Source organism: Vidua chalybeata, chromosome 1 (genome assembly GCF_026979565.1).
Source record: "Vidua chalybeata isolate OUT-0048 chromosome 1, bVidCha1 merged haplotype, whole genome shotgun sequence".
NCBI lineage: Eukaryota > Metazoa > Chordata > Aves > Passeriformes > Viduidae > Vidua > Vidua chalybeata.
The window spans coordinates 139795802-139821346 of record NC_071530.1 but is presented as its reverse complement, the minus strand read 5'-3'; the positions used below and the strand labels follow the sequence as shown (position 1 = coordinate 139821346).

General features: G+C 42.3%; 1 protein-coding gene and 1 long non-coding RNA gene across 2 annotated transcripts in view; both read left to right on the top strand.

Moving 5' to 3' along the window:
* The first annotated feature begins 267 nt into the window (after positions 1-267).
* The window catches only part of ENPP2 (ectonucleotide pyrophosphatase/phosphodiesterase 2), a 71698-nt gene continuing 46420 nt past the window's right edge, over positions 268-25545 (top strand). Inside the window, 6 exon segments of the mRNA XM_053950772.1 lie at positions 268-362; positions 364-412; positions 414-500; positions 15650-15752; positions 21400-21555; positions 23584-23709. Coding sequence (XP_053806747.1) covers positions 283-362; positions 364-412; positions 414-500; positions 15650-15752; positions 21400-21555; positions 23584-23709 — 601 coding nt within the window. The 5' untranslated portion in view covers positions 268-282.
* Positions 4436-6716, top strand: LOC128792395 (uncharacterized). Its single transcript, XR_008432399.1, has 3 exons — positions 4436-4698; positions 5508-5641; positions 6546-6716. It is a non-coding gene; the product is annotated as an uncharacterized LOC128792395 (long non-coding RNA).

The following is a 25545-nucleotide window of genomic DNA, read 5'->3' as shown; positions in this document are numbered from 1 at the left end:
TGAAGAAAGTAGTCCTATCCTTTACTGAATAGCTCTATTAAAGGATGAGAAAAAGCTCAGCACCACCTTGTTATCTGCACATGACCTCTCCTGAGGCATCTGCGACACAAAATAAAATAGGAAATAAAAAGGACAGATTAAGCAAGCGCCGGAGAGTTCTGCATTTGAAAGCAGAGCTTCAGGACAGGGACACTTTCCAAAGAACCATTTCAGGCAAAGGTCACATGTATGCATATAAAATCATTCCTGAAAGCAGCGCCTTTGTCCCCCAGCTATCTCCCAATGGAGCCATTGTCCTGCCGGGGCAGCTGGCACCCTGACTTCAGCCACGCCGCACCGGGGCCGGGCCGCGGGGCAGCCCCCGGAGCCGGCCCGGGGCCGGGGCAGCCCGCGACCTCCCCGGGACATTCCCGGCCCGGCGCATCTGCCGGAGCCGCTCCAGCGCCAGAGCCAAGCGGTTTCCACGCCGAGCTTCAGACATGGAGAAAAAAGACCCGCTGGTACGGTAGGAGCATCTGCACTCCCCTTCTGCCCTGCGTGTTTTCCTCGCTTGCCAAACTATCCTTAAATAAATATCATTTACAAGCAAAGTCAGCTAATGAAGTAGCATGAATGTGGTTTTGCAGAATGCAGCTTGGATTGGGATTTGGCAAGTAGGAAGTCCTTCCAAAATGCATTCAGGGATGATGTTGAAAGTCCCCTGATTCATAATAAAAGAGAAAATATTATTTAATGCACAGAGAAGAAAATGTATTTTAGAAACCGTAGTAGTTCTTGTATAGCTTGTTTTGCCTCCTGAAGATATCTCCTCTCTTAACCTATTTAATATAAACTGCTTTTCATATATATTCTTACCTTATAGCAATATCAAAATTGGCATCCAGCACAGACATGAGCAAAATAGCTTGTGTTTTGTTTACATTTACCTCCTACAGTATTAATATTATACAAGTACATAAATATGAGTTTAGAACTCCTACATCACTTGGCTTTTGATTTATATTAAAATTTCCAGTGTCTGGAGCTTCACTGGTAAAGTTCTGGGCTTGAAGGCAATCTGTCTCAATAAAGTTCCTGTTACAGGTACCTTTCCCTAAGCCTTTTTCTCCAGGGGAACTATATGGATTTCTTTAATTAGGGTACTAACACTTCAAGTATCTGTATTTTTTTCCCATAACTCCCTATGTAACTGTAGAGTGCTGATTAGAGAGACAAATTGGATAAGGAGCAATGAAACACTGCATGCCTCACAGTTTCTCTACTCATAATGGACTCATGATGATTTTGATTATTCTGATTTTGAAGTATTAGTCTTGGGTCCTTCTTTCAAGTTTCTTTTGCTTCTGATTTGCTTAGATTTTGATTGCTTCTAATTTCTGTTGATCTATGCAAGCTTCCTGTCAGCATGTGTCAGTGCTGTGCACGCTGTTCCTTATTGCCACCACATCTGTGATGGAAACTCTGAGCTCTGCAAGTGGAATTGGGACACTGAATTGTCCATGAGAAGCAAAACAGGGAAATAGGGCATTTCAAGGGTGTCAGTTCTGCCTGAAGTTTAGATAAGTGCTCCAGCTCTCCCCTCACTGGACCTGTGGGGATGTGGGTGGGGGCTGGCAGAGAGCAGTGGCTGTGCCTGGTGGATAGGGAGAGATACTGGGGGGTTGTCTGTACCTAACAGAAAGTAAAGGTGACTGTGCCCCTAAGATTGGATGCCCACAGAGGACCTACTGTACCTGCTCAGGGACAGATAGAGACATTTTTAGATTAAGAGCTTCTCATGAAGTGCAAGGCTGGAGAAATGTTTCCTCCTAGGAGGCTGGCCTGTATAAGATGTTAAGAAAACGAAATAGTGCTCCATTTGTGTAGTAATATTTATTCTACAAAATCTTAGCTTATTTCAGAGGTTATAATATGAAGGTTAACCTATAAGTTTAATGTCACTGCAGCAAGGAGATTTCCAATTATTCATCAAAGATGCCAGCTGAGTTTGAATGCCAGGCAGCTAAAGGTATGTTAGCATCATTCTTGAAAGCTGGAGCTGTTCAGAGCAGTGCCTGCACTGCAGCCTTTACCAAAAGGATGCCAAATCAATCCTTTGATATTAGCTGAACTGGAGGTGGAGGTAATGAATATTTGTGAGAGATTAATGAAGTGGTGCATGAGACTGCTCCTGGCAGTGCTGAGGCTAGCACTGGCTTGTCCAAATTCCCATGGGCTATTGGAAATGCTCATTTATGGCACTTCCCCAGATTAATGGATCATTTATGGAAACACATCAAAACCTGATATTGCTGACACACCAGTAGCATGAACTGTTTTACAGGTGCTTACAAATCTGACATCATCCTTGACCTATGCCACACCTTGCTGGATGAGGGGTTTTGAGCCTCCCAGCACAGGTCTCCCCATGCCACCCACACCAGCCCAGCTGGGATGCACCCTCCCCTGTGCTCATCACTGGGTGAGATGACAACTGTGTTTGTAGGGAGCCAGACCAAATGATCTCACAGACTTTCTTTGTCTCAAAACTCAGGAAACTCTGTGTGCTCCACACAGAATAAAACAGAACAGGGTCACTGTTGCTTTAGTACACAAAAAAAACCCATAAATATTGAAATAAATGCATATTGGCTCTATTACTTTTGGGGAACTATTTTCCTATTGTGTACAGTTGTTTAAATTCCATGAGAAAGATGCATGGTAAATGGTCTTTTGTCCTAGAAGGCTTCATGTTTCAAAGCACTGAAGTGATGAATTGCGTAGAAGTTCTAGTTGATAGTGCTGTATGTGAAAAACTGGATGAAAAGAGATTACAAATACCAGATAATAATAGGTATGCCCAGCTCCTCTCCTCTTGCCCTAAGCCAGATAGAACTTTTCTCCTATTGCAGCTGGATTACATCCATGGCTGGGAGATTGTGTCCTCAGATACCTGCTCCTCTAATACAGTTCCTAGCCAGCCATTTTATTTTCATTTCTTTGTGGGGCTTCATGTCCTCCTTCCATACTGTTTTTCTTGTGAAGTAACTCAGAAGTCTTGTCCAAAAGCTTTCTCCTTTGTTTATCTAACTTCATCATTTCTTGTAGAGATTTTTACTAGGAAGCTGTGTTGGGTTGGCCTTGTCTGGCTGCCAGATGCCCTCTCTCATTCCCCCTCCTCAACAGGGCAGGGGGAGAAAATAAGATGGAAAAGCTCATGAATTGATATAAAGACAGGGAGATGACTTACCCAATTAGTGTCATGGGCAAAACAGACTCAACTTGGTAAAAATGAATTCAATTTTTTGCCCTCTAAAATAGATTTAGGTAGTGGGAAGCAAATAAAAAAATTGAAACAGCACCGTTCTTTCCACTTTTCCCAGTTCTTCATTCCTTGTTCCTCCACCTCCCCACCATCCCAGACAGCACTGGGGGGATGACCAGTCCATAAGTCCCTCTCTGCTGCTCCCTCCTGCTCACACATCTCCCTGCCCCACTGTGGGGTCATTCAGGACAAACCTGCTTCTTGAAGGTATTTTCTGGTGGCTGCAGGGGAATCCCTGCTCTGGTGCCTGGAGCACCTCCTCCCCTCCTTCCTTGGTGACCTTGGTGCCTGCAGAGCTGTTTCTCTTACTTTCCCCCTCACTCACCACTACCTGCACAGCGCTGTTTACCCTCTCCTGCTTTGTTCTACCCGGGGCGCCGCCATCTTGGCCTCACGAGGGGCTGTGAGGGCCTCAGCCCGTCCTGTGCTGGGACGGGTCCATGGCAGCCCCGGCCTCCCCACATTATGCACTACTGCACATGTTTCTGGATTCTCACCCTCTGTTCTTCTGCTTCCATGTATTTTTTTGGTTAAAGATTTTAACCTGAAAGCCTTCTAGTTTTGAAGACGTCTCTGGCTTTGCTATCACTTAGCTCTTCACCAGTTTTATCTTCCTTTTTTTATTTTGAAGTGTTCTTGGAAACCTATCCTTGTCTATAACCTATTTTTTTTTCTTTCCATGTCATCTGATGTAGAAATCTGCAGAAACACCACTGGTGGGACATGGCCAGGGTTGCTCCTGCCATTCTTTTCCTGAAGTCCTCCCTCCTGCAGCACCCGCCTCCCATCCCCCTCACTGAAATGTCACGTTTTATTCCCTTCACAGATTTCTGTTCCCTGCTGCTTGTTGTTAATGGCATGTTCAGCTGAGGTCCTGCCTTTCATATCTGTGGTGCTCAAAGAACTTGGGATATATGGATTCTCCTGGGTAATAATGCTTTGTTCATGCAGGCTTCTTGGTCTATGCCAAATTTCAAGCTTCTGACTCTACACTGGCACATGTGGCTGTCGGGACATGGCAGGATGAGCTGCTGAGGCTGCCAGGCTACACATGCACTAGCCAGCACTAGCCCACTAGTTCCCAGACACATCCATCCAGGGAATCACTCCAAATTTTACAGAGAGCCCTGTGCAAACCTGGGACAAGTTTGGAACACTTCCCTCAGCTGTTTTGCAAACAGCATAACAAAGTAGAGGGGAGGAATACAGCCCAGGGACACCTCATCCCAAGCCCTGAATTTTCAATTAGTTGATTACAGCAACTGGGCTCTGCAGAATTGCCCCAGACTGCTTAATTTAGTCCTTGAGGCAGGAGACTTTGGTGCAGCAGGATGCACCAGCATTCATGACAAACAGCAAGAAAAAAGGACAAAAACGCTGAAGTGAATTCCAAGGTAGGAGTTACTATCCATAGGACATTTGTGGATTTGAACCTATTGCTGTGTATTTCACCCTGCTGAAAAATATTTTAAGTAGCATTAGCTGTATGTCCCTGGTGCTGTTGATGAATGTGACAGCTTGAAAACCTTTTCTGGCCAGTGGCAGGAGAAAGGGGGAATGGGACAAGGGTTTTTGGACAGGATGGTGGTGAGGAACCTGTGTTGTGGCAGCAGCAAAGGGGGACCAGCCTTGCACCAAATTTAATGTTGGAGCTACCAAAGGGGACAGGGAAACTGTGATTGCAACTGCAAGGACTGTAACAAATCAGTGCCCCTCCAGCTGCACCAGCCCATGATTTGGTGTGTCAGCACTGGCCTCAGATGTGAGTGGGATGGTGGGAACTGGCACCCATCTGTATCAGGACCAGTGAAGGATGGTCAGTGAAATACTTAGAGAGTTCACAGGCTGTATAAAGAGGAAATTATGGCTTGGTTCAGCCATCTTTGGAGAAAGAAGAGTATGAGTTTGTGGCTGCAATCTGGTACCTGCACCAGGTGACACTAGAAGAGAGGAACGGCTTCCTCAATCATTTCAGGCATTCCTCAAAAGCTCTTTGCACACCCACAATGAATTTTGGCTGGGACAGTCATAAACACCCATAAACATGAACATGAACATAAACATGTCTGTAAACTGAGCATCCGGTGGATGAAAATATGGTCATTATGAGGGTAAGATAAAATGTACTGATGAAACAATATTTTGTAAATAATTAAGTTGCCATCATCCATAAATGCCTGTTTTCGTTTCTTTCCATGCTGAGGCTGAGCAGTTAAAGTGGCAGTGAAGACAATAGGCAAATCCCAGAAAAGGTCACCCCTCCAGCTTGGACAGAGGGAATGCTGTAAGATGAAGTGAAATTCCCTTGGTGCTGATGACCCGTCATCTAGGAGTAATGTAAGAAGCCCTTAAGTGCCTTTGGGATATCCAGAATAATAGGATTCCTTTCCCTGCTCAGGGGAACAGCATTTCTTTGTATCTTCCTTGTAAATGACAGGATTGTATCAGAGAATCTAAGTCCTCACTTCCAGGAAACAACCTGAAGGGTCCCAGTCTCAGCCTGTTGCCAAGTCCAAAAGCACTGACCCAGGACATTTCTGCTTGACTACATAAATTCAGTGCACCTAAAGATGCTCTATGTTTTGACATTCTCTAACATATAATGGACTTGTGCAGTAAAGTACAACTGAAAGAGCATTAGCAATAGGGCAGAGATCACAAGGATGTTTTTCTCCTTCCAATCCCCACAACAGCAGGAACAAGAAGGAGAATCCCTTTTGGAGTCTCCAAAGCTCTGTTTTCCTAATATATTTTGTCTCTTTTCACCCTCAACACTAAGATGTCTTTTCTGCCCTCCCATTGCTCTGCCAAGCCAGCCCAGCATTTCCCACAGATGGCAGGAGACAGCTGTGACAGCACTGGATATTGGGTACCCTTCATCTATTGTGCTGTCCTGGCAGTTGCTGTTGGCAGCATCGAGTCTGGTTTGTGTGTTGAATCTGCCACTTCTCAGAAAGTTTCCTGTGCCTCTGCCCTGTGCCTTCTGTCCTGCGGTCTGACTGTACTTCCACCTGCCCTTATACAATGGCTTCCACATCTGAGCAGGGACAGCAGGCACTGGAGGCCCTCCCTGCAGCTGGTGAAGGAGATGTCCCTGCTCTCTTCACCACAGCAGTAGTTTACTCAAGTCTTTTTTACATGGGTTGGATCATGTGTTGCTATCAAAATTGTTTGGTTTCAGTGTCTTGGAGAAGGGTTAGCCATGGACAATGAAAAGATAATAAATTAAATCGTTTTGCAGGCTTTCTGTGGATGCCCAGGAACATCTGTCTCTGCCATGGAAATCTTCAACAAGTATAATTTTAAACTGGTTTCAGTCTTGTCTGCTGTGAAAAGGACATTTACCAGGGTGGGGAGCCTTCTCTGAAGGCTAAGCAGAGCAGAGCAGAGCTGCTGTTGGACTACAGCAGTCAGCAATCACTAAACCAATGAATTATTTCTTTCTGAAAGTCTTGTTTTGCTAAATAAAAAGACAAAATATGAGTTAAACAAAGCTTAACTCAGTAAGATTATTTGCTTTAAAATAATGAAGAAATCTATTAATATTTAAGTGACCTGCGTTTCCCTGCAGTTTACTTGTTTAATGCATGAGAAAAAATACTTTATTCCTTTCCAAAGTTTTATGCTGAGAAAGTGAAAAAAGTATTTGCCTAAAACCCCCTGGTAATCCTTATGCAAACCAATGCAGAGTTGCATAGTTTTGATTACTAGCATTTTTCTTCTTTATTTTTATATTGCATTCCTGCCGACTTTGAAATTTATTCAGTTACACATTATGATATGGGTTTTAAAAACAATCATTCAGCAATGGATCACATTGTTTAGTTGTTGAAATGTTGCCTATACTTTTTTCACCCGTAGAAAACAGGGAGTACTGTTCCAACAGGATGTTTTTCCCTTTGTACTTACATTTGTCATCTTTGCACTCAGCTAAAATCAGAAAAAAAAATGTGACCTTCAACTGAACTTGTGGTGACATGTTTCAACTTAGGAAAATTTGTGATGCTTGGAAAGTGGCCCATCTGTCCGAAATGACCCAAAAAGCAAGATGCAATTGTTTTACACTTTTGTGCTTTGCCATTATAGCAGGCAGCAGCAGATGCCTATTAAGAAATGCAGGGTGTTTAGTGAATGCTGCGGTGACACCATTCCCCTGGGAGCAGAGGGAGTGAGGGGACAGCAGAGCTTGTCCCTGCCCCCTCCCTGCTCCCCTGCTCACAGATGCTGGATGCTTCTCAGTTACTGGGCCCAGCTCAGGGCTCAGAAGCAGCAGCAGTTTGCAGCTCATTGTGTCTCACTGCTGCCAGGGCTGAAGACCTGGGCAGGAAACTCATCCAACTGTAAAACCTGGCAAAGGAAGGGAAGTTTTTAATCCATTTTGATTTGCAATGTATCTCTAGAAATGGTTGGGGTGAGAGGATGGAAGAGTTGCCAGTCTGCTAGGACTGGAGGTAGACATTAGGTATCTGGATTCTATTTGCTGGGTTTATTTCTGTTCTGAAGGAAATGGCCAGAAAAGCCAGTTATTTCCAAGGTGTGGAAATATCTCACCCCTCTCAACAGCTAGGGATAGCTTTAAAAGATGTGTCTTTCAACTATGAGATAAATCAGTACATCAAAAAAAGGGCTGCAGATGGGATTAAGTTTATTAACATGTTAGCTGTGTCCCCATTTTATGCAATTTTCTATGAACAAAAGCCTGGACAGTTCCTGTTGTATCTTCTGCCACATAAATGTTCATGTGGCCAGTGAATCAGATCAGGCAGTTTAGGCAGCGTTTAATAATTGTTTTCTTTCTCTTTAAGAGGACATCTCTTCTTCATCAGCTGTCCTAATTTCTTCACTGTTTCCTTCTCTTTGTATTGGACTGGTTTAGTGGTGTAGACCTGCAGTCCTTATGCAAATTATATAGATCTGCTTGAGTCAGGCTCATGCTCATGTGAAGTAGGTTCAAATCCCAGAAGGCCCTCAGCCTTTTTTTTTTATTTAATTGTCTTAACTGTAACACTGCCGTGGTCTGTTCTATGTTCATGCATTTATTTACCATGCCAAAAAAAAGCTTTAGGTGGAAACACACATCACCATAACAGCAGCCAATTCTTCAGCCTTAGATGCCTGTCATACGTAGAACCAGGAGGAAAATGTGACCACCTGAAGGCATGTCCCTACTTGTGTGGGAATCCTGTTTCCAGCCTGACCCCACTTTAATCTTTCTGGAGAAGTACTGATGCTGCAAAAAAAGCCTCAGCTGCAGGCAAGTTGAGAGCAATATTTCTTGTGACATATCTCTTTAAACTGAAATCAAATAGGATTTTGCTGTTTTGAAAATATCAGTGTGGGTTTTTTTTAAGATTAAGTAGGAGAAATATATTAATTAAAATATTTCTTTTTTGATCCAAGTACTGAAAACATGAAAAAATACTTCAAATAAACAGAAACTCTTGTTTGCAAAGAAAACAAAGTAAACAGTATTAATTATATCCACATTTTATTTGTAGGGGAGAGACTAGCACTTGGAAATTTTTTAATCATATCCAAACCTTGACCTTGAAAATGTGCCAAAATAGAGTTTGAGCTGAGGGTAAATGTAATCAAGTCAGAGAGATTTGTTACAGGGTTATTGTAGAAGTCCCCGCAAGAAGTTTTATATACCCAGGAGATTCAAAGCTAATATTCTACTGAGAAAGGTTTGAACATGGTAAAGAATGTACATAGAAATTAGAAAAAGAAACTGGAAATATTATTTGAAGTCTAGAAAACCTGCTTTTTACATCTTTAAGTAGCTTTCCCATCCTTGTGGGTTTTTTTTTTTGTTTGTTTGTTTTTTATTTTTTTTTTAAGCTTTTTTCACTGCTGTTTGTTAATTTTTGTTTTGGTTGTTTTTGTTGTTTTGTTTTTTTTTTTTTTTTTTTTTTTTTTTTTTATTTAGCTTCAATTCATTATTTTAAAGGGGCTATGTTTTTTGTGGGATGTAATAGGTTGTATCACTTGTAAAATTCAAATAAATTAACAGTGATTGTGTGTGGCATATGCAAGGTACCATGCAAGGCCCTTGAAACCTCCAGACTGCTGTCTTGGGGGTAGGCGGGGGGGATTCCACACCGCTGAAATCTACAGCTCTTTGAAAAAGACCGCCGTAAAGCTGTTAATGGGTTCCTGTGACACCCATATCAAGCACTGGAAAACAAGAGTGAGGACTTGAATACACAGCTTTTATGGGCTGTGCTAAAAACACATATGGGCCCTGTGGCTCCATGTTTCACTCCTTCATATTCTCCCTGTTTCATCACAGAACAATTTTTATTCTGCAGTTGCTAGAATTTTTATATATGACTGTCTTAAGAAATACATTTAATATAATAATAATAATACATACTCAGTGCATTTTAGTGAAGTGCTTGAGCTGCTTCATAATAGTGATATTGTCCAGAAACTGAATTGGGTATATGTTAGTTTCTTGGAAGATGAGATATGGGACTGGTGTAAATGCTGCTGCTGTGGTGTATGGCTCACAGTGAGAGGTGTAATACCCTGCCTTGGAGTGGGTGGTGTATTAGTTGTGGTACTGCTGGGAGAGAGACAAGCATTCAAGCACCCAAAGGTTTCTCCAGGTCACTGAAAACTCCTCTCCTCTTTCCAGCTGACCTGACTCTCCTGCTAAAAGACATAACCTCACTTGTAAACCTTATTCTGCCTGTATGCCACCACAAATGGTGATTGTGTGTGGAGGGTGCACTTGGGCTAAGACCCCTCCACAGGCATCATAGGCAGCTTCTGGAGCTGCAGTGCTGTCACCAAATCCACAGTCCTCACTGAACTGCTGAAGTTGTTGTATCTGATGTGGGGTGTGAGAAAATTTATTTCTCTACTGCATTATGTCCTCCTTTTTCTCACCAGGCTGCTCACCAGCGTTTCAGTCATTATCCCAGTGAGTATACAAATGTTTTACAAAAGTAAAGCAGAGACAGGGACTCGAGTCCTCCCCTGGCCAGAAGTGGTTCCTCTTCTGTCTCTGGGTAGACAGAACTCAGTTTCAGCCAGGCGTGAACCCACTGTCCCTGTGTTTTGAGCAGGACACGTACATGAGGGTGAGGTGAGGTGAGGAGGGGTGCAATATGCTTTGCAGGTCGACGTGCTGTGCTGGTGGTACTCAGTGAGTTTTGGCTGTATATGGGTGCTCTCCCCCCAGCCCTGTGAACCCTGCAGGCCTTATATAGGATGCCCAGAAATGTTGATGGGCCTATATGTGCCTAAGGCACTTCATGCTTCAGGGGTTGGGCTGCAGCAAACTGCAATTTTGAAGACTTTAATTTGTCCACGATTGTCCCTGAGGGTCTGGCACTGCTTTATGGGCCTTCTTGGCCAAGAAAGTCATCCTCAGCACAGCCCTCCAGGGCACCAGGCACTATCATTTGCATACCATTCCCCTCGGGGCAGTGATGAGCAGACAGATAATTTAAGACTGGTGGTGTTTTGAGAAACTGTGGTGAGGAGGGTGTGCTTTCATGTGAGCACAGCCTGGTTTGTGGGTCTCCCCAGGCTCATGGGGTAGCAGAGGGCATAGTGGTGCAGCTCCTTGGCAGTCAGTCCTGTGCCTTCTGAAGTTCCACCTGAATGTGAGGAAGAACTTACTGTGAGAGTGACTGGAGCAAGCTGGAACAAGCTGCCCAGAGAGGCTGTGGAATCTCCTTCTCTGGATATATTCACCATCCTTAGAAATGTGCTCTAGGGAATCCTGTTTGATTAGGGAGGTTGGACTAGATGACCTCCAGTGGTCCCTTACAACTTTAATCATTCTCTGAGTCTGTAATAAAAGTGTGGTTTAAAGTCCTTTATACACAGGAATCAGCTCTACTTGATATGTTGTGCCTCTGACATTGTTAAGACTCAGGGTGTCTTCAGTAAGGTACTCAACTCTTCCCATGTCCACTCTGGCTGTTGGAAATTCATTTGGTTTCCCAGTGCTTGTACTTGAGTATGAGTGATGTGGATACAACTTGAATTTTATGGTTTGTCCAAAGGTTTTGTTCCTTGAAATTGCTATTTTTTGCACTCAACTGACTGTTTTTCTTGGCCACAACTATACGTGGATGCTGTGTTTGGGAGGATGAGAGCTCTGAGGCACTACAGAGAGAGAGAGAAGTCCTTCACCTTTCTGTCTTTCATGTCGCTGTCAACCCTACTGGAGGCCTTCACCCTGGTCCCCCAGTCACCCCATGCATCCAGCATCCAGTGCAAAGTTGACAGGAGTAGCTAAAAAGGCTCATTTTATTGGAGTCCACTCCATCCCCAACCTCTGACTCAGCCAGTATACTTGATTTCTCTGCATTCCTTTTCTCATGAGAAAAACTGCTCAAGAAAAACTAGTTTATGTAAGACTGCCTTGCTTATATTAACTCTCTGGAATAGCCTTTGAATCCACTTCCCATAGCATTCTTCTGGAGAAATTGGCTATTCATGAGCTGGGTGGGTAGCCTCTTCACTGGATTAAAAAACTGGCTGGATGGCTGGGCCCAGAGAGTTAAATCCAGTTGGTGTCCAGTCACCAAGGCTCAGTACTGGGGTCAGTTATGTTTAATATCTTTAATGACGACCTGGACAAGGGGCTTGAGGGCACCCTCAGTCAGTTTGTTGCCCAGCAGAAAAGGACCTGGGAGAGCTGATCAACAGTGGCTGAACATGAGCCATTGTGTGCCCAGGTAGCCAAGGCAGCCAACGTCATCCTGGCCTGGATCAGAAATAGTGTGGCCAGCAGGGCAGTGACCTGGTGCTGGGGAGGCTGCACATTGAATCCTGAGTTCACTTCTGAGCCCCTCACTTCAAAAAGGACATTGAGGAGCTGGAGCATGTCCAGAGGAGGGAAACAGAGCTGGAGGAGGGTCTGGAGCACAGATGAGGAGAAACTGAGGGAGCTGGGTGTGTTTAGCCTGGAGAAAAGGAGGTTCAGGGAAGACCTTATCACTATTTACAACTGCCTGAAAGGAGGCTGCAGCCAGGTGGAGTTTGTTCTCTTCTTCCAAGTAACACATAATAGGATGATACAAAATGGCCTCAGCTTGTAGCAAGGGAGGTTTAGACTGGATATTAGGAAAATTTTCTTCACAGAAATTGTTGTCAAACTGCCCAGGGAAGCTGGTGGAGTCACTATCCCTGGAGGTATTTAAAAGACGTTTAGGTGTGGCACTTAGGGACGTGGTTTAGTGGTGGACATGGGTTTGGACTCAGTGATCTTAATGTTTTTTTCCAACCTAAACGATTCTGTGACTCTGTGAATGTTTGTAACTGGAAATGGTACAGCACGAACGTCTCCTGTGAGGCGCCATCTGGTGCCTCGTTGTAAGCTTTGCATCCCGTGTTAAATAATCAGTGTAATCATACAAGCCTGAAAAGTCAAAGGCCAATTTTTATGCACGAAAACTGAGGAAGAGACATTTCATATCCTGATGATCTTGTTAAAATTCCTTTTTAACGTGTTTCATTTAAGCCTTAAAACTTCCACTGAATTGTTGAATTCGTGGGCCAGGAATACATTATTTCAGCTTTAGTCCTTTCTTTTCTGATTAGTAAAATAGCAGTTGGTTGCTGAAAAATTAGTTGCCACTGATTCAAACTTAAATTTTTCCTGAACAAAATCATTAGATCTTGTTTATGCTAATAAGCTCCTTTTGAATCTGTGGGATAGCTTCAGGCACAATCCTTGTGACAAAAAGAACATTGTGCGTCTGACTACGTTCAGTTCAGAGCTACTAGAAAATGTCTTACATAACAAAGATGAAAAAGATTAGCCGTTTCAGAGTAATCATCTATGGTTCTAAAGGACATTACAAAGGAGCTTAATTAATTTAATATACTTGTAACATGGACTAGGAAACATAAAATAAGCTCTTCTATTTATGTACAATTGTGCAGTTTGCAAGTTCCAGAGATGTTATATGAATGGAAGAATGAAATATGTATGTATGTTTAAATTAGTAGAAGTCATTCATAATGCTGTATTTTTTTTTTGTTTTGTTTTGTTTTATTTGTTAAGGGTTTTTTTTTTCTGAATGGCCATTTTTAACATATATAGGAACTTTCAAAAAAACGGAGGACCTGTGTGTTAGGAAGATATACAGGAACAGCAAAGGCTCTGAAATTGAGAGCATCTCAGAGACTTCATGTATTGGTTTGAGCACGCAAAATTGGCCACCTGATTTGAAAAATCCATTGCGTTTTGCCTGAGTCCCTTTGTGATCCAAAGGTCCTAGACTGGAGGAGAGTTTGGGGCTGCTGATTCCCATACTTTGCTCTGAAACCATGAACTTCATTAGCTAAGATACATAGGCAACACCGTTGAGCAATTTCATTTGTGACACTTTAGGTTTCCCTTCTGCTGTGGACATACACTGCTGTACTTACCTGGTGTTTGGGGATGAAGTTGTTTAACCACAGGATATACCAGAGGCTAAGGGTGAAGAGTTTTATAGGAACAGCTAGTAAAACCTTTGATGATTACTTTTCTTTAGACCTCTATGCACAGCTTTTTGCTGGAAAAATAGTGCCTATTGCAACCTTTTTTCTTTTCAGCCCAGCTAGTGATAAAGTGAACATTAGAAGATGGGTCTTGAATACATAGTCTCAGTTTGTGCAAGGAAAACGAATACAATGTCCTCGTGTTGGAATTTTCAAGCTAATTACATTGCCTTGAGCCTTGCAATGCAAAGTTGCAGCTGCACAATGGAGCCACTTTCGGTTAAGAAACTGCATAAAAAAGGATCAGGTCCTAGAAAAGGCTGGCAGGCTGACACTTGGGCGGCAAAGAGAAGGGATTTTTAGATTCTCCTGTAAAGCTGCATGGTAGGGGAGTTATTTCAGCAGGTAAAAGTTACCTCTAAACAAAGTTCAAAATTGTATGTGTTTAATACTGCAAAATATTTTAAAGAAAACTGAACTGTGTCTTTCAATGCTAGTATAGAATATGGGACAGGTCCCAAGGGAAGCTCAGTCCACCCGAGGGCTTACAAACCTTGACTCTGTCCCTTTAAATGTAATTGTTAGTAAACACTTTCATGAAAGAAGCTTTCATCAGAGAAAAAAAAAAAAAAAGTGGCAAACTACAGTGGTAAATAATTTGCCTTGGCAAATAATATTTAAGCCACTGATTTGAACCGTAATTCTGTTCAGCATTATCATTTGCTTTGTAAATAAAAGTGCTTATCCAAACAGCCAAGTTTTCTGTTGATGAAAATGGGGAAATGTGGGGCAGAGGGAACGTGTCACTTCCCTTCCTTTCTGGAAGTCTAGGGTTTCCAGCTATTCAGATGAAACTGCTTTTGTTTCCATCGATACGAGCCTTGCCCTGCCACAGCAGCACGGGAGAACACTGTTGAAAAATGCCCCCCTGCCCCCTGCTCTGAAGGTGTCGGCAGTTTCCAGAGGCCTCTGCTCGGTAGCCAGTGAGGAACTTGGGGAGCACCCGCGGAGAAGGAGCCGGGGCTCCCCAAACCCGCCCGACCGTGCGAGGGCAGCGGCTGCGGGCGCGCCCTGGGCCGAACCCCCGGGCTGCCACACCTGACACCGGCCGGGCCACTTTTGGGGGTGGCAGCGGGAGATCTGCATTTGGCAGCCCCCAGCGAGCTTCCCCCTGCTTCTTCTCTGAGCCAGATGGAGCCGCATTTGGTTTCTCTTTTAAGCATGTTACTTTTGTGAGGAGAATAAAACGAGCAGGAACAGCTCTTGGCCGCAGCGGCACAAGCGAGCCCTGCTCTGCCAGAGGAAACCACATAAAAGAGCGCGGGTGTGCGTTTGGGGGGAGGGCGTAGCGAGCGACGATGCCTGGAGCTTCTTGCACTCGGAGCTGCGATTTGTGAGTGAAACATGATGAAATCACCCCCTGGACAAATCACACGAGCCTGTCAACCTCACCAGGTGGGATTACTTGTAGCTAATAGCCTGAACTCCCCGAGCAAACAGAGCTCTGCGCTCACTATAAAAAAAGGCGACAGTGCGGCACAGGCTTTTCAAGAATTCCCTGGTATGGCTAAGCAGGGCTGCGTCCACTCACACCAGGTAGGAGAGGAGTGGAGCGTGTTTGCTTTTAGAGGAGGAGTAGCCCGTCTCTCCTGAATAAGTTCCTACAAAAAGGAGTGTTTCAGCTCTAGAAAGAGATGTTTTATTCATAAACCCCTTCTGGTTTGTGTTACTCTCCAGCGGTGACGCTGTCAGCTGCTGCTCCAGTGATGGGAACTGCAGTACTAGGGAGCTCCAATGTACTGAGGACCATCTCTGTCCTTTATGCATAATGCTTTTAGTGCAAAAGTCCTGCTTCTTGCACAGTTTGCTTACTTTGCTGTTTTACTTTTGCAGGTTATATCCTTATTTGCTTTTGCCTTTGGAGTAAATGTCTGCATGGGATTTACAACAAATCGATTTAGGAGATCTGAAGAATGGGATGAGGGCCCGGTCTCAGGTACAGTAACAGACATAAATTGTACATCACCATATACCCTTATGTTATAGACTGCGGCTAGAAACCATTCCTACTCTTTAACAGTAGTTTGCTTGTTCCTTTTCCCTCTAGGATATGGAGAAGAATAAATAACTTGCTGAACCCAAGTCAGTTGACCTTTGGGACTCACCTATAGGTGTCCTATTTACTTAAACTTTTGCTCTGTGTGCATGTGACTATGGAAAATTTAGCTTATTTTAGGACTGAGCACTGTCAGTCTCACAGAGACTGGTCTCCTCAGCTCCTGAAGTGTTTGCAGTGTTTTGTACTCTGCATGGCTTCCTTCTAGTGCTAAGAGAAAACTCCCTGATGGCTTTAAGGGTGGTGGATTTATTTTGCTAGCATTGAAGCGGTTTCTAGAAACTTTAAATGCTTTCAAGAGGCACTGGTGAGAAAAGCTTTTGGGATTTCTGTGGCTCCTGAGGTCATGCTAGTTTGTGAACAGTAGACGGCAGACATCTGACGGCGGAGAGGGCTGGGAGAGCAGAGCAGGTGTTCGTGCAGATGTGCTGTCACTGAGTCCTCTGTTTTTCTTACGCCTACTACTTTTTTTCTTTGGAAGACAGCAAGAACATGCCACAGGAGGAACTGTTATTTATGTTGTGGGGCAGTATAGGGCTCTGGGAGCTCAAGCATAGTCTAAATGGAAAAATGTATGAACCAGACAACTAGTCCTTGTTTTATTCAAGAAAAAGCGGGCTTGAGTTGTGTCTCTGTTCCTTTGGCAGGAGAAAGGAGACTTGTGGTCATTGACTTAGAGCTGGTTAATGTAACTGAAGTGAAAGGGTTTCATTTGCAGTGCCCGTCTGTAATGATAGCCTGTGAAGTTTAATTATAAAATTGTTTGCCATGGCCAGAGTTTGTTGTGTTCCTGGTAACATATCTGTGTCCTGCTGTCCTCTCTCTTTGAGGAATTGTTGTCTAATCACAGCCACTATCAGGGCTGCTGGTCACTGAGTAGAGGCATTTTAGGTAATCAAAAAGATAGTGGCTGTTGCTTTTGATCTTTATAGCAGTAAAAGAAAAATTGTTTGAAAAATAAAATATCTTCTAGGATGTTAACTGTAGAACAGATGTGTAGTGTGTGTAATAGGGACGGGGAGGATTTGCATTTCAAGTGTTCAATACCTGAGTGCCAGTTGTTTTACTTTCACTAGTGACTGTCTACGGCAGGGCTCAGATGGTTTTTCCAGAAGACCCAGACATCTGATATTGGGGTCCATTGGCTGCTGAGCCAGCCAGCACTGTTCAACACCTCCAGGGCTGGGAACAGTAGCTGTGTGCTCCTTACAATAGCAGGAGGATTAGCTCAGCATTCCAGAAAGTAGGAAGAAACACAGGATCTCTTGAAAAGGGTAGGAGATGGGGTACTTTTGGAAATCTATTGAAAATTTGTTTACAGATGGGACTGACTGACTACTATTGAAGTAGTCCAGTCAAGGGTGCAATAATGAGAGACAGAAGTAATGGAGGATTTTGTCCATTCTGTGTTTATGTAGCTTGGTTACTTTTATTGCAGGAGAAAAAAAATGATAGCCAAGCATAAAGAAGTATAGTCACAGCAAAGTATAGAAGTAAAAAGTTACACTGGAGATGTACAGGTTTTTTTAGCAAACTGAAAGCACTGTGATGAAAGAACCTTAGTCACTCTTAATTGCATGACTTCCAATTATACTTAATTAGAAGAGCAGTCCAACAAAATATCCAGAAGAAAAGATTGGTATAAATTCTTTTTCAGCTTCACTGTTCTTTAGCTTATTTGCTCCCAAGTGCCTTGACATTGAGAATTATTGTAGAAAGCATTATTGTAGAAACCAGTTTGTTATTTCTCCAGAGGTATGCCATGATTGTAAGCAAATTTTCATTTAGCATAGAACTCTGCTGTGAGCCAAAAACATCATGTTTGTTTCCTAGTCCCTTGCAAATGCACTCCAAAGTACCACCACAGTGGCTAAAACACCCTTCTTGTTCTCTTTTTACAGTGTACAGATGTATGTCTTTATACACTTGAGATGTTGAATATTTGTAGTCAACAAATTATTTAAATGAAATAAATGTTTTACTCAAAATTTTAAGATACAGTAGAGAACCAAAGCTCACATTTTTCCTTAACATTGCCTTTGCAAGTTACTTGCTTTATGAATTTCTTAGCCATCTTTTAAAGCACCTTCAGGGAAAATGGCCTTAGTAATCTCTTGAAGCATGATTCTTGATCACTGTAGGATAACTCAATGCTCTGGAAGGAGAAACACTGTAGTTTTTCTATCTCTTCTCACTGCAGTTTTAAGCATGGAATTAAAAATGGAATAATGCTTTTCTTCTGTTGGAACGCTTGTTATTTTTACCCTTATCTGACTTTCCATTTGGATTTACTTCATTGCAAAGATGAAAAGCAAGTTCATAATAGGAGTATCATCTAGCAGAACTAGCACTCCAGATGTTTTAAGTATTTTTTTGTTCCATATAGGTTCCATATGGGATCCAAAGTGGCAAATTTTTACTGGGTTGTCTCTTTCTTACAGTGGCTCTGTAAGCATACCTATATTGTTTAGTCCTGTTTTAAACACTACTGAAAATAAATTGTTTTCATTATTTTTAAACCTTTTAATCAGACAGAATCAAAATAAATAGTTCGATATGGCACTTTCTAAGATAAATATAACACATTTAAAGTGGAAATGTAACATCTTCCTTGAACTGAATCACAAAGGCGCTATTGCCCTGTTTAGCTTCCCTCTCTAACCTGTGACATAGAAGACAATGCCGTTTTGAACTTAATGGCAATAAAAGGAATGTATGGAAACCAGTGTGAAAAGCTTTATGTATGAAATACTGAAGGAAGGATCTTCAGGCTGAGGTTCCTGTGCCTGCTGCACCATCTGACTGTAGGAGCTGTGGAGGGATGCACGAATTTTGAAAAGAATTTTAAATTGTCTACAGGGGTTTCTGTTAATTTGAAAGTGCTCACCAGGGAGAGAGCTCCTAATGATATATTTTCAAAGTATTTTGCATGCACCAGTACCTGTGCCATGGCATTGTGCATGACCTGAAAATCATGGTTTGGCTATAAAGACAAGGTCAAGCATGAGAAACAAAAGAGTGATCTTAATGTATTTGGAGAAATTCAGCAAGTTCTCTTTTGTGCTGCAATATGGAAAGTGTCCTAGATTGACTCAGGACATGTGACTTGAATTTGCTAAGTGATTTGGGATAATTCACTACATCACTAATGAGGTGATTGTCAAGAGATGTGAAAAAATTAGACAAGGTAGGCTAAACCTTTCTTACATGAAATGGATACCCTATTTGCAGTTATAGAAGATGGAGCTAGAAGGGATTTTGAACACCCATGTAGACCTTCATATCCCAAGACCTGGTCAGCTGTTACTGAAGCACTTCTGACTTCTAGATCTTCTAGATCCCCAGCCCTTGTTCAAAATCTTCAAGCTCTGAGATTGCACAGCTTCTGTGGGGGTGGTTTCCTGGTATAAATGAGCTGCTCTTTACAAGAGATAGGCATTCCTTGAGCTGCAGCTAACCGTCTCTTATGTAATCTGCAGTCAAATTTACACCTTCTCTTTCCTAAACACATGTTGATGTGTTGGTTTTGGGTTTTTTTTTGGCCTTCTGAAAAGGTCTCCCTCTCAGCCCTTTGAAATGAAAAGAGTAATGTCCAGGGTAAGGTTTATATGCTGGTATGTAATACCTTCAAGTTTCTAATACCTTTGATTTGCAGCTTACTGAATCTGTGATTATATATTATCTACCTTCCAAAAAAGAAAGTAGTGGAAGAGATTAAATAACATGAAAATATTTTTTGGTAATAGATTTTCAGAAGCATTTGATAGGAAGGAGCTGCCATCAAAAATAAGGACCACAGCTTCATAGCTCTGAAAATTTGAGTGTTAACATGATTTGAAACAATTCTCATATGATTGATTTCTAGCATAGCTTTGTGACCTACTTATGTAAGCAAAGGAAATACTGATCTGTGTATTGCCAGCATAGATGCACACTCTTTTATCTCCTTGGAATTTCAGATGGCCAAAATATTAATGGCTCACTAAGAGCATGCTTGGAGGGTATGTACCTATAGAGTGAAACTTCACTGTGTGTATGATGCTACTCACCCTGAGCACTGATGAACTGATTGAACTGCTGAACTTTTCCAGCAGTTACAGGAGTGTGCCTTGATGCTTCTCTGAGCCACGACTGCAACTGTGGCACATTTGGGTTTCTTACCTGTGATCTTGCTGTAGCACTGATTTTCTGACAGGTTTGCTCCCTGAAGTGGTTTGTGCTGGTGTCCAGTCAGTGCCCCTCCAATGGAAGTGGTGGAGCAGTAGTGCATGGGATGAGAGCTGGTGAGACATCAGCTGCTACAATGTCACCTCCAAACTCTTCCTTCATCATCTTTTCAATCCATTCTCACAGTGTTCAGTTAATGCCATCTTATTTGGGAAGAGATTTCCCTTCAGTTTATGTGGAAACTAAACTCTCTGCTATGTTAAAGTGTAGGGGGAAAAATACATAAGAAAATATCAGAGCAACTATTTCCCAAAAGTGCCATTGCGTCAGTGCTCTAAAAGTCATACTTCTAATCCTGGTGAGGTTTGCCAAACCCAAAACCAAACCATAGCCTAAAAGAAAACAAAGCACAAGACAATTTCAAATACTTAATTTTAATAGGTCTCTCAAGGAACAAAAGGCATTGTGAAATTTTCCTTGGAACACCTCTATATTTAAAGGATAACATACATTCTCCTTACTTTATTTCATAAGATACAATTAACCCTAAAGAACAGCACACAATTTTCCTGCTTCACATAAGCTGTTATGTAGGAATCTCCTATATATAAAGTGTATAAAATAGTAAGTTTTGAGAAAAGAGCAGACATATATCAGCTTTGACATTAAAGGCCCTTACTAATAAATAGATTATTGAAGTCTAATGCATTATTCATGGTTTGCAGACTGGCAGCCCTCCATTTACTTATATACATAATAATTATTAATTTCTTAAATACTTCTGTATTTTTTCAAGTTTTTACAATTTAGTGCTTTGCAGAAGCCCATCAAAAAGCCTTGCTTTATTTCTCCATTAATTTATAAAGCATTTTGAAGTTTTCTTTCACGCTTCACATTGATTTGACACCTTCCAGTGTAGCAGACCAAGTCCTGCTGTCTGCATGTAGATTAATTGGAGTCCTTTCCTATGTAAACTGTCCAGCCAGCCATGAAAATGTCACTTGGTTTCTGAAAACAAAGGCCTGCTTCTGTGGAATAGCTGCAGCTCCTGGAATGGGGCCTTGGAGACTTCAATACATTTCTGCTAATGATCTCTTGATTGTTACAGAGGTAAAGCCAGGGCTCTTTCTTTGCAGGATGTTATCACAGCATGCTGGTTCCTTTTATTTTCCCCAAAAGAACAACTTTTTTTGAATTTGTTCTTTTCTTGTTTTGTTTCTTCAAGCAATTCTTCTGCTCTCCCTTCCCTTTCCCAGATCAAGCATCCAAGGTCTTGCTCATTCGAGTGGCTCAGGGCTGAGCTGCCTGTCCTATTGCTTGCCAGCCTGACAGATGTTGCCCTGTTTCTTGTTCCACACAGTCCTGTCAGATTCCCCCTGGATCAATACTTCTGGCTCCTGCAAAAACAGATGCTTTGAACTTCAAGAGGCAGAGCCTCCTGGCTGCCGCTGTGACAACCTGTGCAAGAGCTACAACAGCTGCTGCTTCGACTTTGATGAGCTGTGCTTAAAGACAGGTATGATAGGTCTCCTGTCCTGCACTGCCAGGTCCTGCTGACACCTGGGTTCTGCCAGTGGTCAGGACCTGCTGGATAAACCAGCACTCCTTGGCATAACCTGCAGCTCCTCCTCACCTTGCCTTGGCTGGCCAGGCTCAGCTCAGCCCAAAATGCAGCCCATGTTTCCTTGCAAGGAGCAGTAGGAATGTGCACCTATTGCTCCTTTCTGTGGGGGGCAGAAAAAGCAGGGTACTCTTCATATCACTCTGAAAAGCAGATCTTCTGATACTAAATTAAAAGCAATAATAGTGTTCAGGCACCCATCTGACCTCTAGTTTACAATCAAAAGCCATGGTAAAAACTGGACACTGGTCATTTTGTGTCAGCCATCCTTTTAAATCCCAACTGCTAACTTAATATTGGAGCAATTCAGGCTCGCTTAAGAGGGTGCCTTGGAAGCTGGGATCTTTGAAGGGGTACAGGTCCTCTTGGAACAGGGGACAGCCAGGGCTTGCTCCCCATGCCTCAGACCCTGATTTCAAGGTGTTAGGATACATATTACTGCACTGGTAGAAACATTTGACTTCAATTCATTGGATCCTGGGGGACAGAAATATAGCAATAGGTTCACTTTCTTTTCTTGGCTTTTTTTTTTCCATGAGTCACAGGCAAGGAAAACTTCAAAGAGGGACATGAGTTATATTTTATTTCTTAGCATAGTGCGTTTAAATTATTAGTTGTACCCATCTCCTTCAGTGTTTGCACAGTGGTCAGAGTTGACACAGGTGCCTTTTATTTTTGCCATTGAAGTTGTTCTTGCTTTATTGAAGTATTATACTTACTAAGCAGCCAGAAGAAAAGTGTAATGATTAAAAATATCATTGCCCATGGATGTGCCATGCTTGAAAGTCCTGACTTCCTCAGTTCTGTTTGTGATTATATAATTTTTATAGACTGGTACCAAAAAAGAGTGAGGTAATCTAGTATGAAAAACAAGTTTGGTTCCAGGCCAAAAATGTCTGAATTTTAGGCTGATGCTATTCTGCCCCTGCTGTAAATGGCTAGAGAATGAGAGTCTCTTTTTGAAGACTTTCAGGAAAACGTCTGCTGCTAAAGGGCAGAATTCCAGTTCCTCACCCTCCTGTCCACAGCAGACACACATGTCCATATGCATATGGATGGATACCTGTATGGCCCCTGGGGCTGTTATGCTGTCAGTCATATGCTCCCACAGGCATTTATTCAAGCAATTATCACATGTGTGATCTGTAAGTATTACACACTTATAGGAAAAACGAAGCAGAAAAGGGGAGTAAAAGACATTGCTCTGATGTGTGGTTTTTTACTGGGTACATGTTGTCTAAAGTGATTTTTGTAGTTTCTCTGTGGGTATTATTGTGGAAAACCATAGGTTTAAAACCATAGGCCCTGTTCCAAAGCAATGTACTACCCTTGAGAGAGCACCTCATTTAGACAGGCCAGATCTTAAATTCATTTGCAAGATGAGAGAAGATGGAATTCTCACAGCAGCCATGCCATGTTTTTGCCTTGAAGAACAGCTCTTGTTTTTTCATATCTTTGAGGTTGGTGCTGGATCTGCCCTATGGGGGAGGAATTGATGGTGGGAGCAAGGCATCACTTTGCATCGATGTAGTCTCTTTTATACTTTCTTATTTCTACTGATTGAGCAGGGGACTGTAGTAATTGTGAGGAAAAGCAAAGATTACCCAAGAAACACCGGAAATTCGTGGTTTGTGCATTAGGTTCCACCATTTACCTGTGAACATCCTTTTTTGTCTTTTCCTTTCCACACTTTTTCTAGCATTCAGATTGTACAAAGCCTGGAGTACAACAGCTGAGGGTAACAGAAATACTCACACATGTATTTGTGGAGAAGCCCTCCTGCACTTGCAAGTGACAAGGATCCTTTTTGTTTCTGGTTGACATATCTAGTTTAACGACTAGTGTGTTTTCATTATAGTGTGATTGAATACTTTTTGTTTTGATTACAATCTCTCATTCTTGCTTACGTTGTGAATATTTTAGCTCGGGGCTGGGAGTGTACTAAAGATCGCTGTGGAGAAACCAGGAATGATGACAATGCTTGTCACTGCTCTGAAGACTGCTTAAGTAGAGGAGATTGCTGTACTAATTACCAAGTCGTTTGCAAAGGTAGGTCTTTGGTCTTTCTACCTCTTATCTTTCTAAACCAAATAGAAGGCATGGTAAAGAGTTTTCATCCAAAAGAGGAACTCTCCTTGTTTTGCTTTGATTTTTTTTTGTTTTAAGAGGTGGGGGAAGTGGGGAATCGCATTTGTAAATTTCTGGGCACTAGCAGGGGTAAATAATATATTGAAGGATGTTATCTTTGCCTGTAGAGGTAATGATAGAAAGAGAAGAGATGGAGGTGGATGAAGAAGAGTTTAGAGCAAAACTTTAAATTGTTCAGATGCATTTGTCTGCATCACAGGGAAGGAAGGGATCTCTAATGATCCCAGAAGGAATGGAGCATTCCTAGATATGTTTTCTCTGTCCCAAGGACCTCTCTCCACCCTCACCACAAAAGTTCCTGCTCAAACTACTTGGTCTAAGACCTGTAGGCTTTGTTTCTTGTGGAAGAGGAGTTGCAAGAATGCAAGGGCTGTTACTTGAAGGTGGGTGGCATGGGCTTCAGCTGACCCACCATGGCTGCAGAACAGCCTGCACTGCCTGGCGGGTGGATGGGCTTTGAAGACTTTATGTTCATCCACTGCTCTGCTCTTTTAGAGCGTGGCTGCCTGTCTAATGTGTCTGCCATTCGACAGGTCTGTGACCTGCCATGCAGGTCTTCTGGTCCTTGGTAATGAGCTCTACAGGTTTTTGCTTTTGTGTCTCACCTAGGTCTTAGTTTTTTCAGTTATTAATTTTACTGGGGCAAGGGTTGCAGTTTGAAATTGTTTCACCATTTTGAACAAATGCATATGTTCACAAAATTATAATAGTCCAGATCCATCCATACACTGAAAAATGGGCCTTTTTGTTTACTTGGGTTTTGCTGTTGGGAAGCCAAGGGGAATGTGTATTTTCCAGCAAATCCCTGTAGATTGTCCTTCCCCTTCCCAAAGAAACCAGAAGCTGAGACCACTTAAATGCTGGTATAGTTTCTAGTTCCTGCCATTTTGGTGAGATTCCTCTCACAAGCGTCAAGACAGAGGAATTCATATGTCTCTAGCTTTAATGTACATAATCTTCATTTTATTGGTTAATAGCAAACTATCTCAATGACCCTGGAACTCAGACATGACTAAGCTTTATGTGAGAACAGTGTTCCCTCTTTATTCATGCCTTTGCCTATCTGGGGATAGTGTGTTGTTTTGTTGTTTTTTTTTTCCCTTGGAAATTGTCCACCCACCTTCTGTCATGGTCAGTTGGAATTGCTGCAGCACACATTTCCTGCAGGTCTTTTCTATGATGTTTTTTGTTTTGTTCTTTTAATTGAATTGCAGTTTCTTTAATAGCACCAGATTCAGAAAGTAGGGTCATTGGTAAATAATTTGGTTTTTTTTTCAATTGATCTGTAAAAATGTAAATCATGAGCCACTCTATAGACAACATTCAGCAGTGAAAACCTTAAGAAAATAGTTGATTACACAAAGTAATTTTAACTAATGTAGCTCTGAAAGAGTATTTAATGCTTTTTTTTTAGCTTGAGTCTCACCTGATCCATGAGCTGATCACCTCTCTAAGCCAGCTGGAAACTATTTAGAGTTGTTTCTCTTTCCCAGAATGATTTTTGTTTTGTGCCTTTAGCCAGCTGAATCAGCTCATGGAGCCATGAGAACTGATAGTAGGAGGGTGGGAATTCACAGCCAGAAGCAGCACTACCTGTTTTTGACAGATCAAAAATAAAAAAAATTAAAATAGATGACCACTGTGTCTAAAGCGTTACCACTGTCTCCTGCGGTCAAAAGGATACTTTTAATTCCAGTTTTAAGAGCTGCTTGTAGAAGTGCTAGTTTGGATATTTTT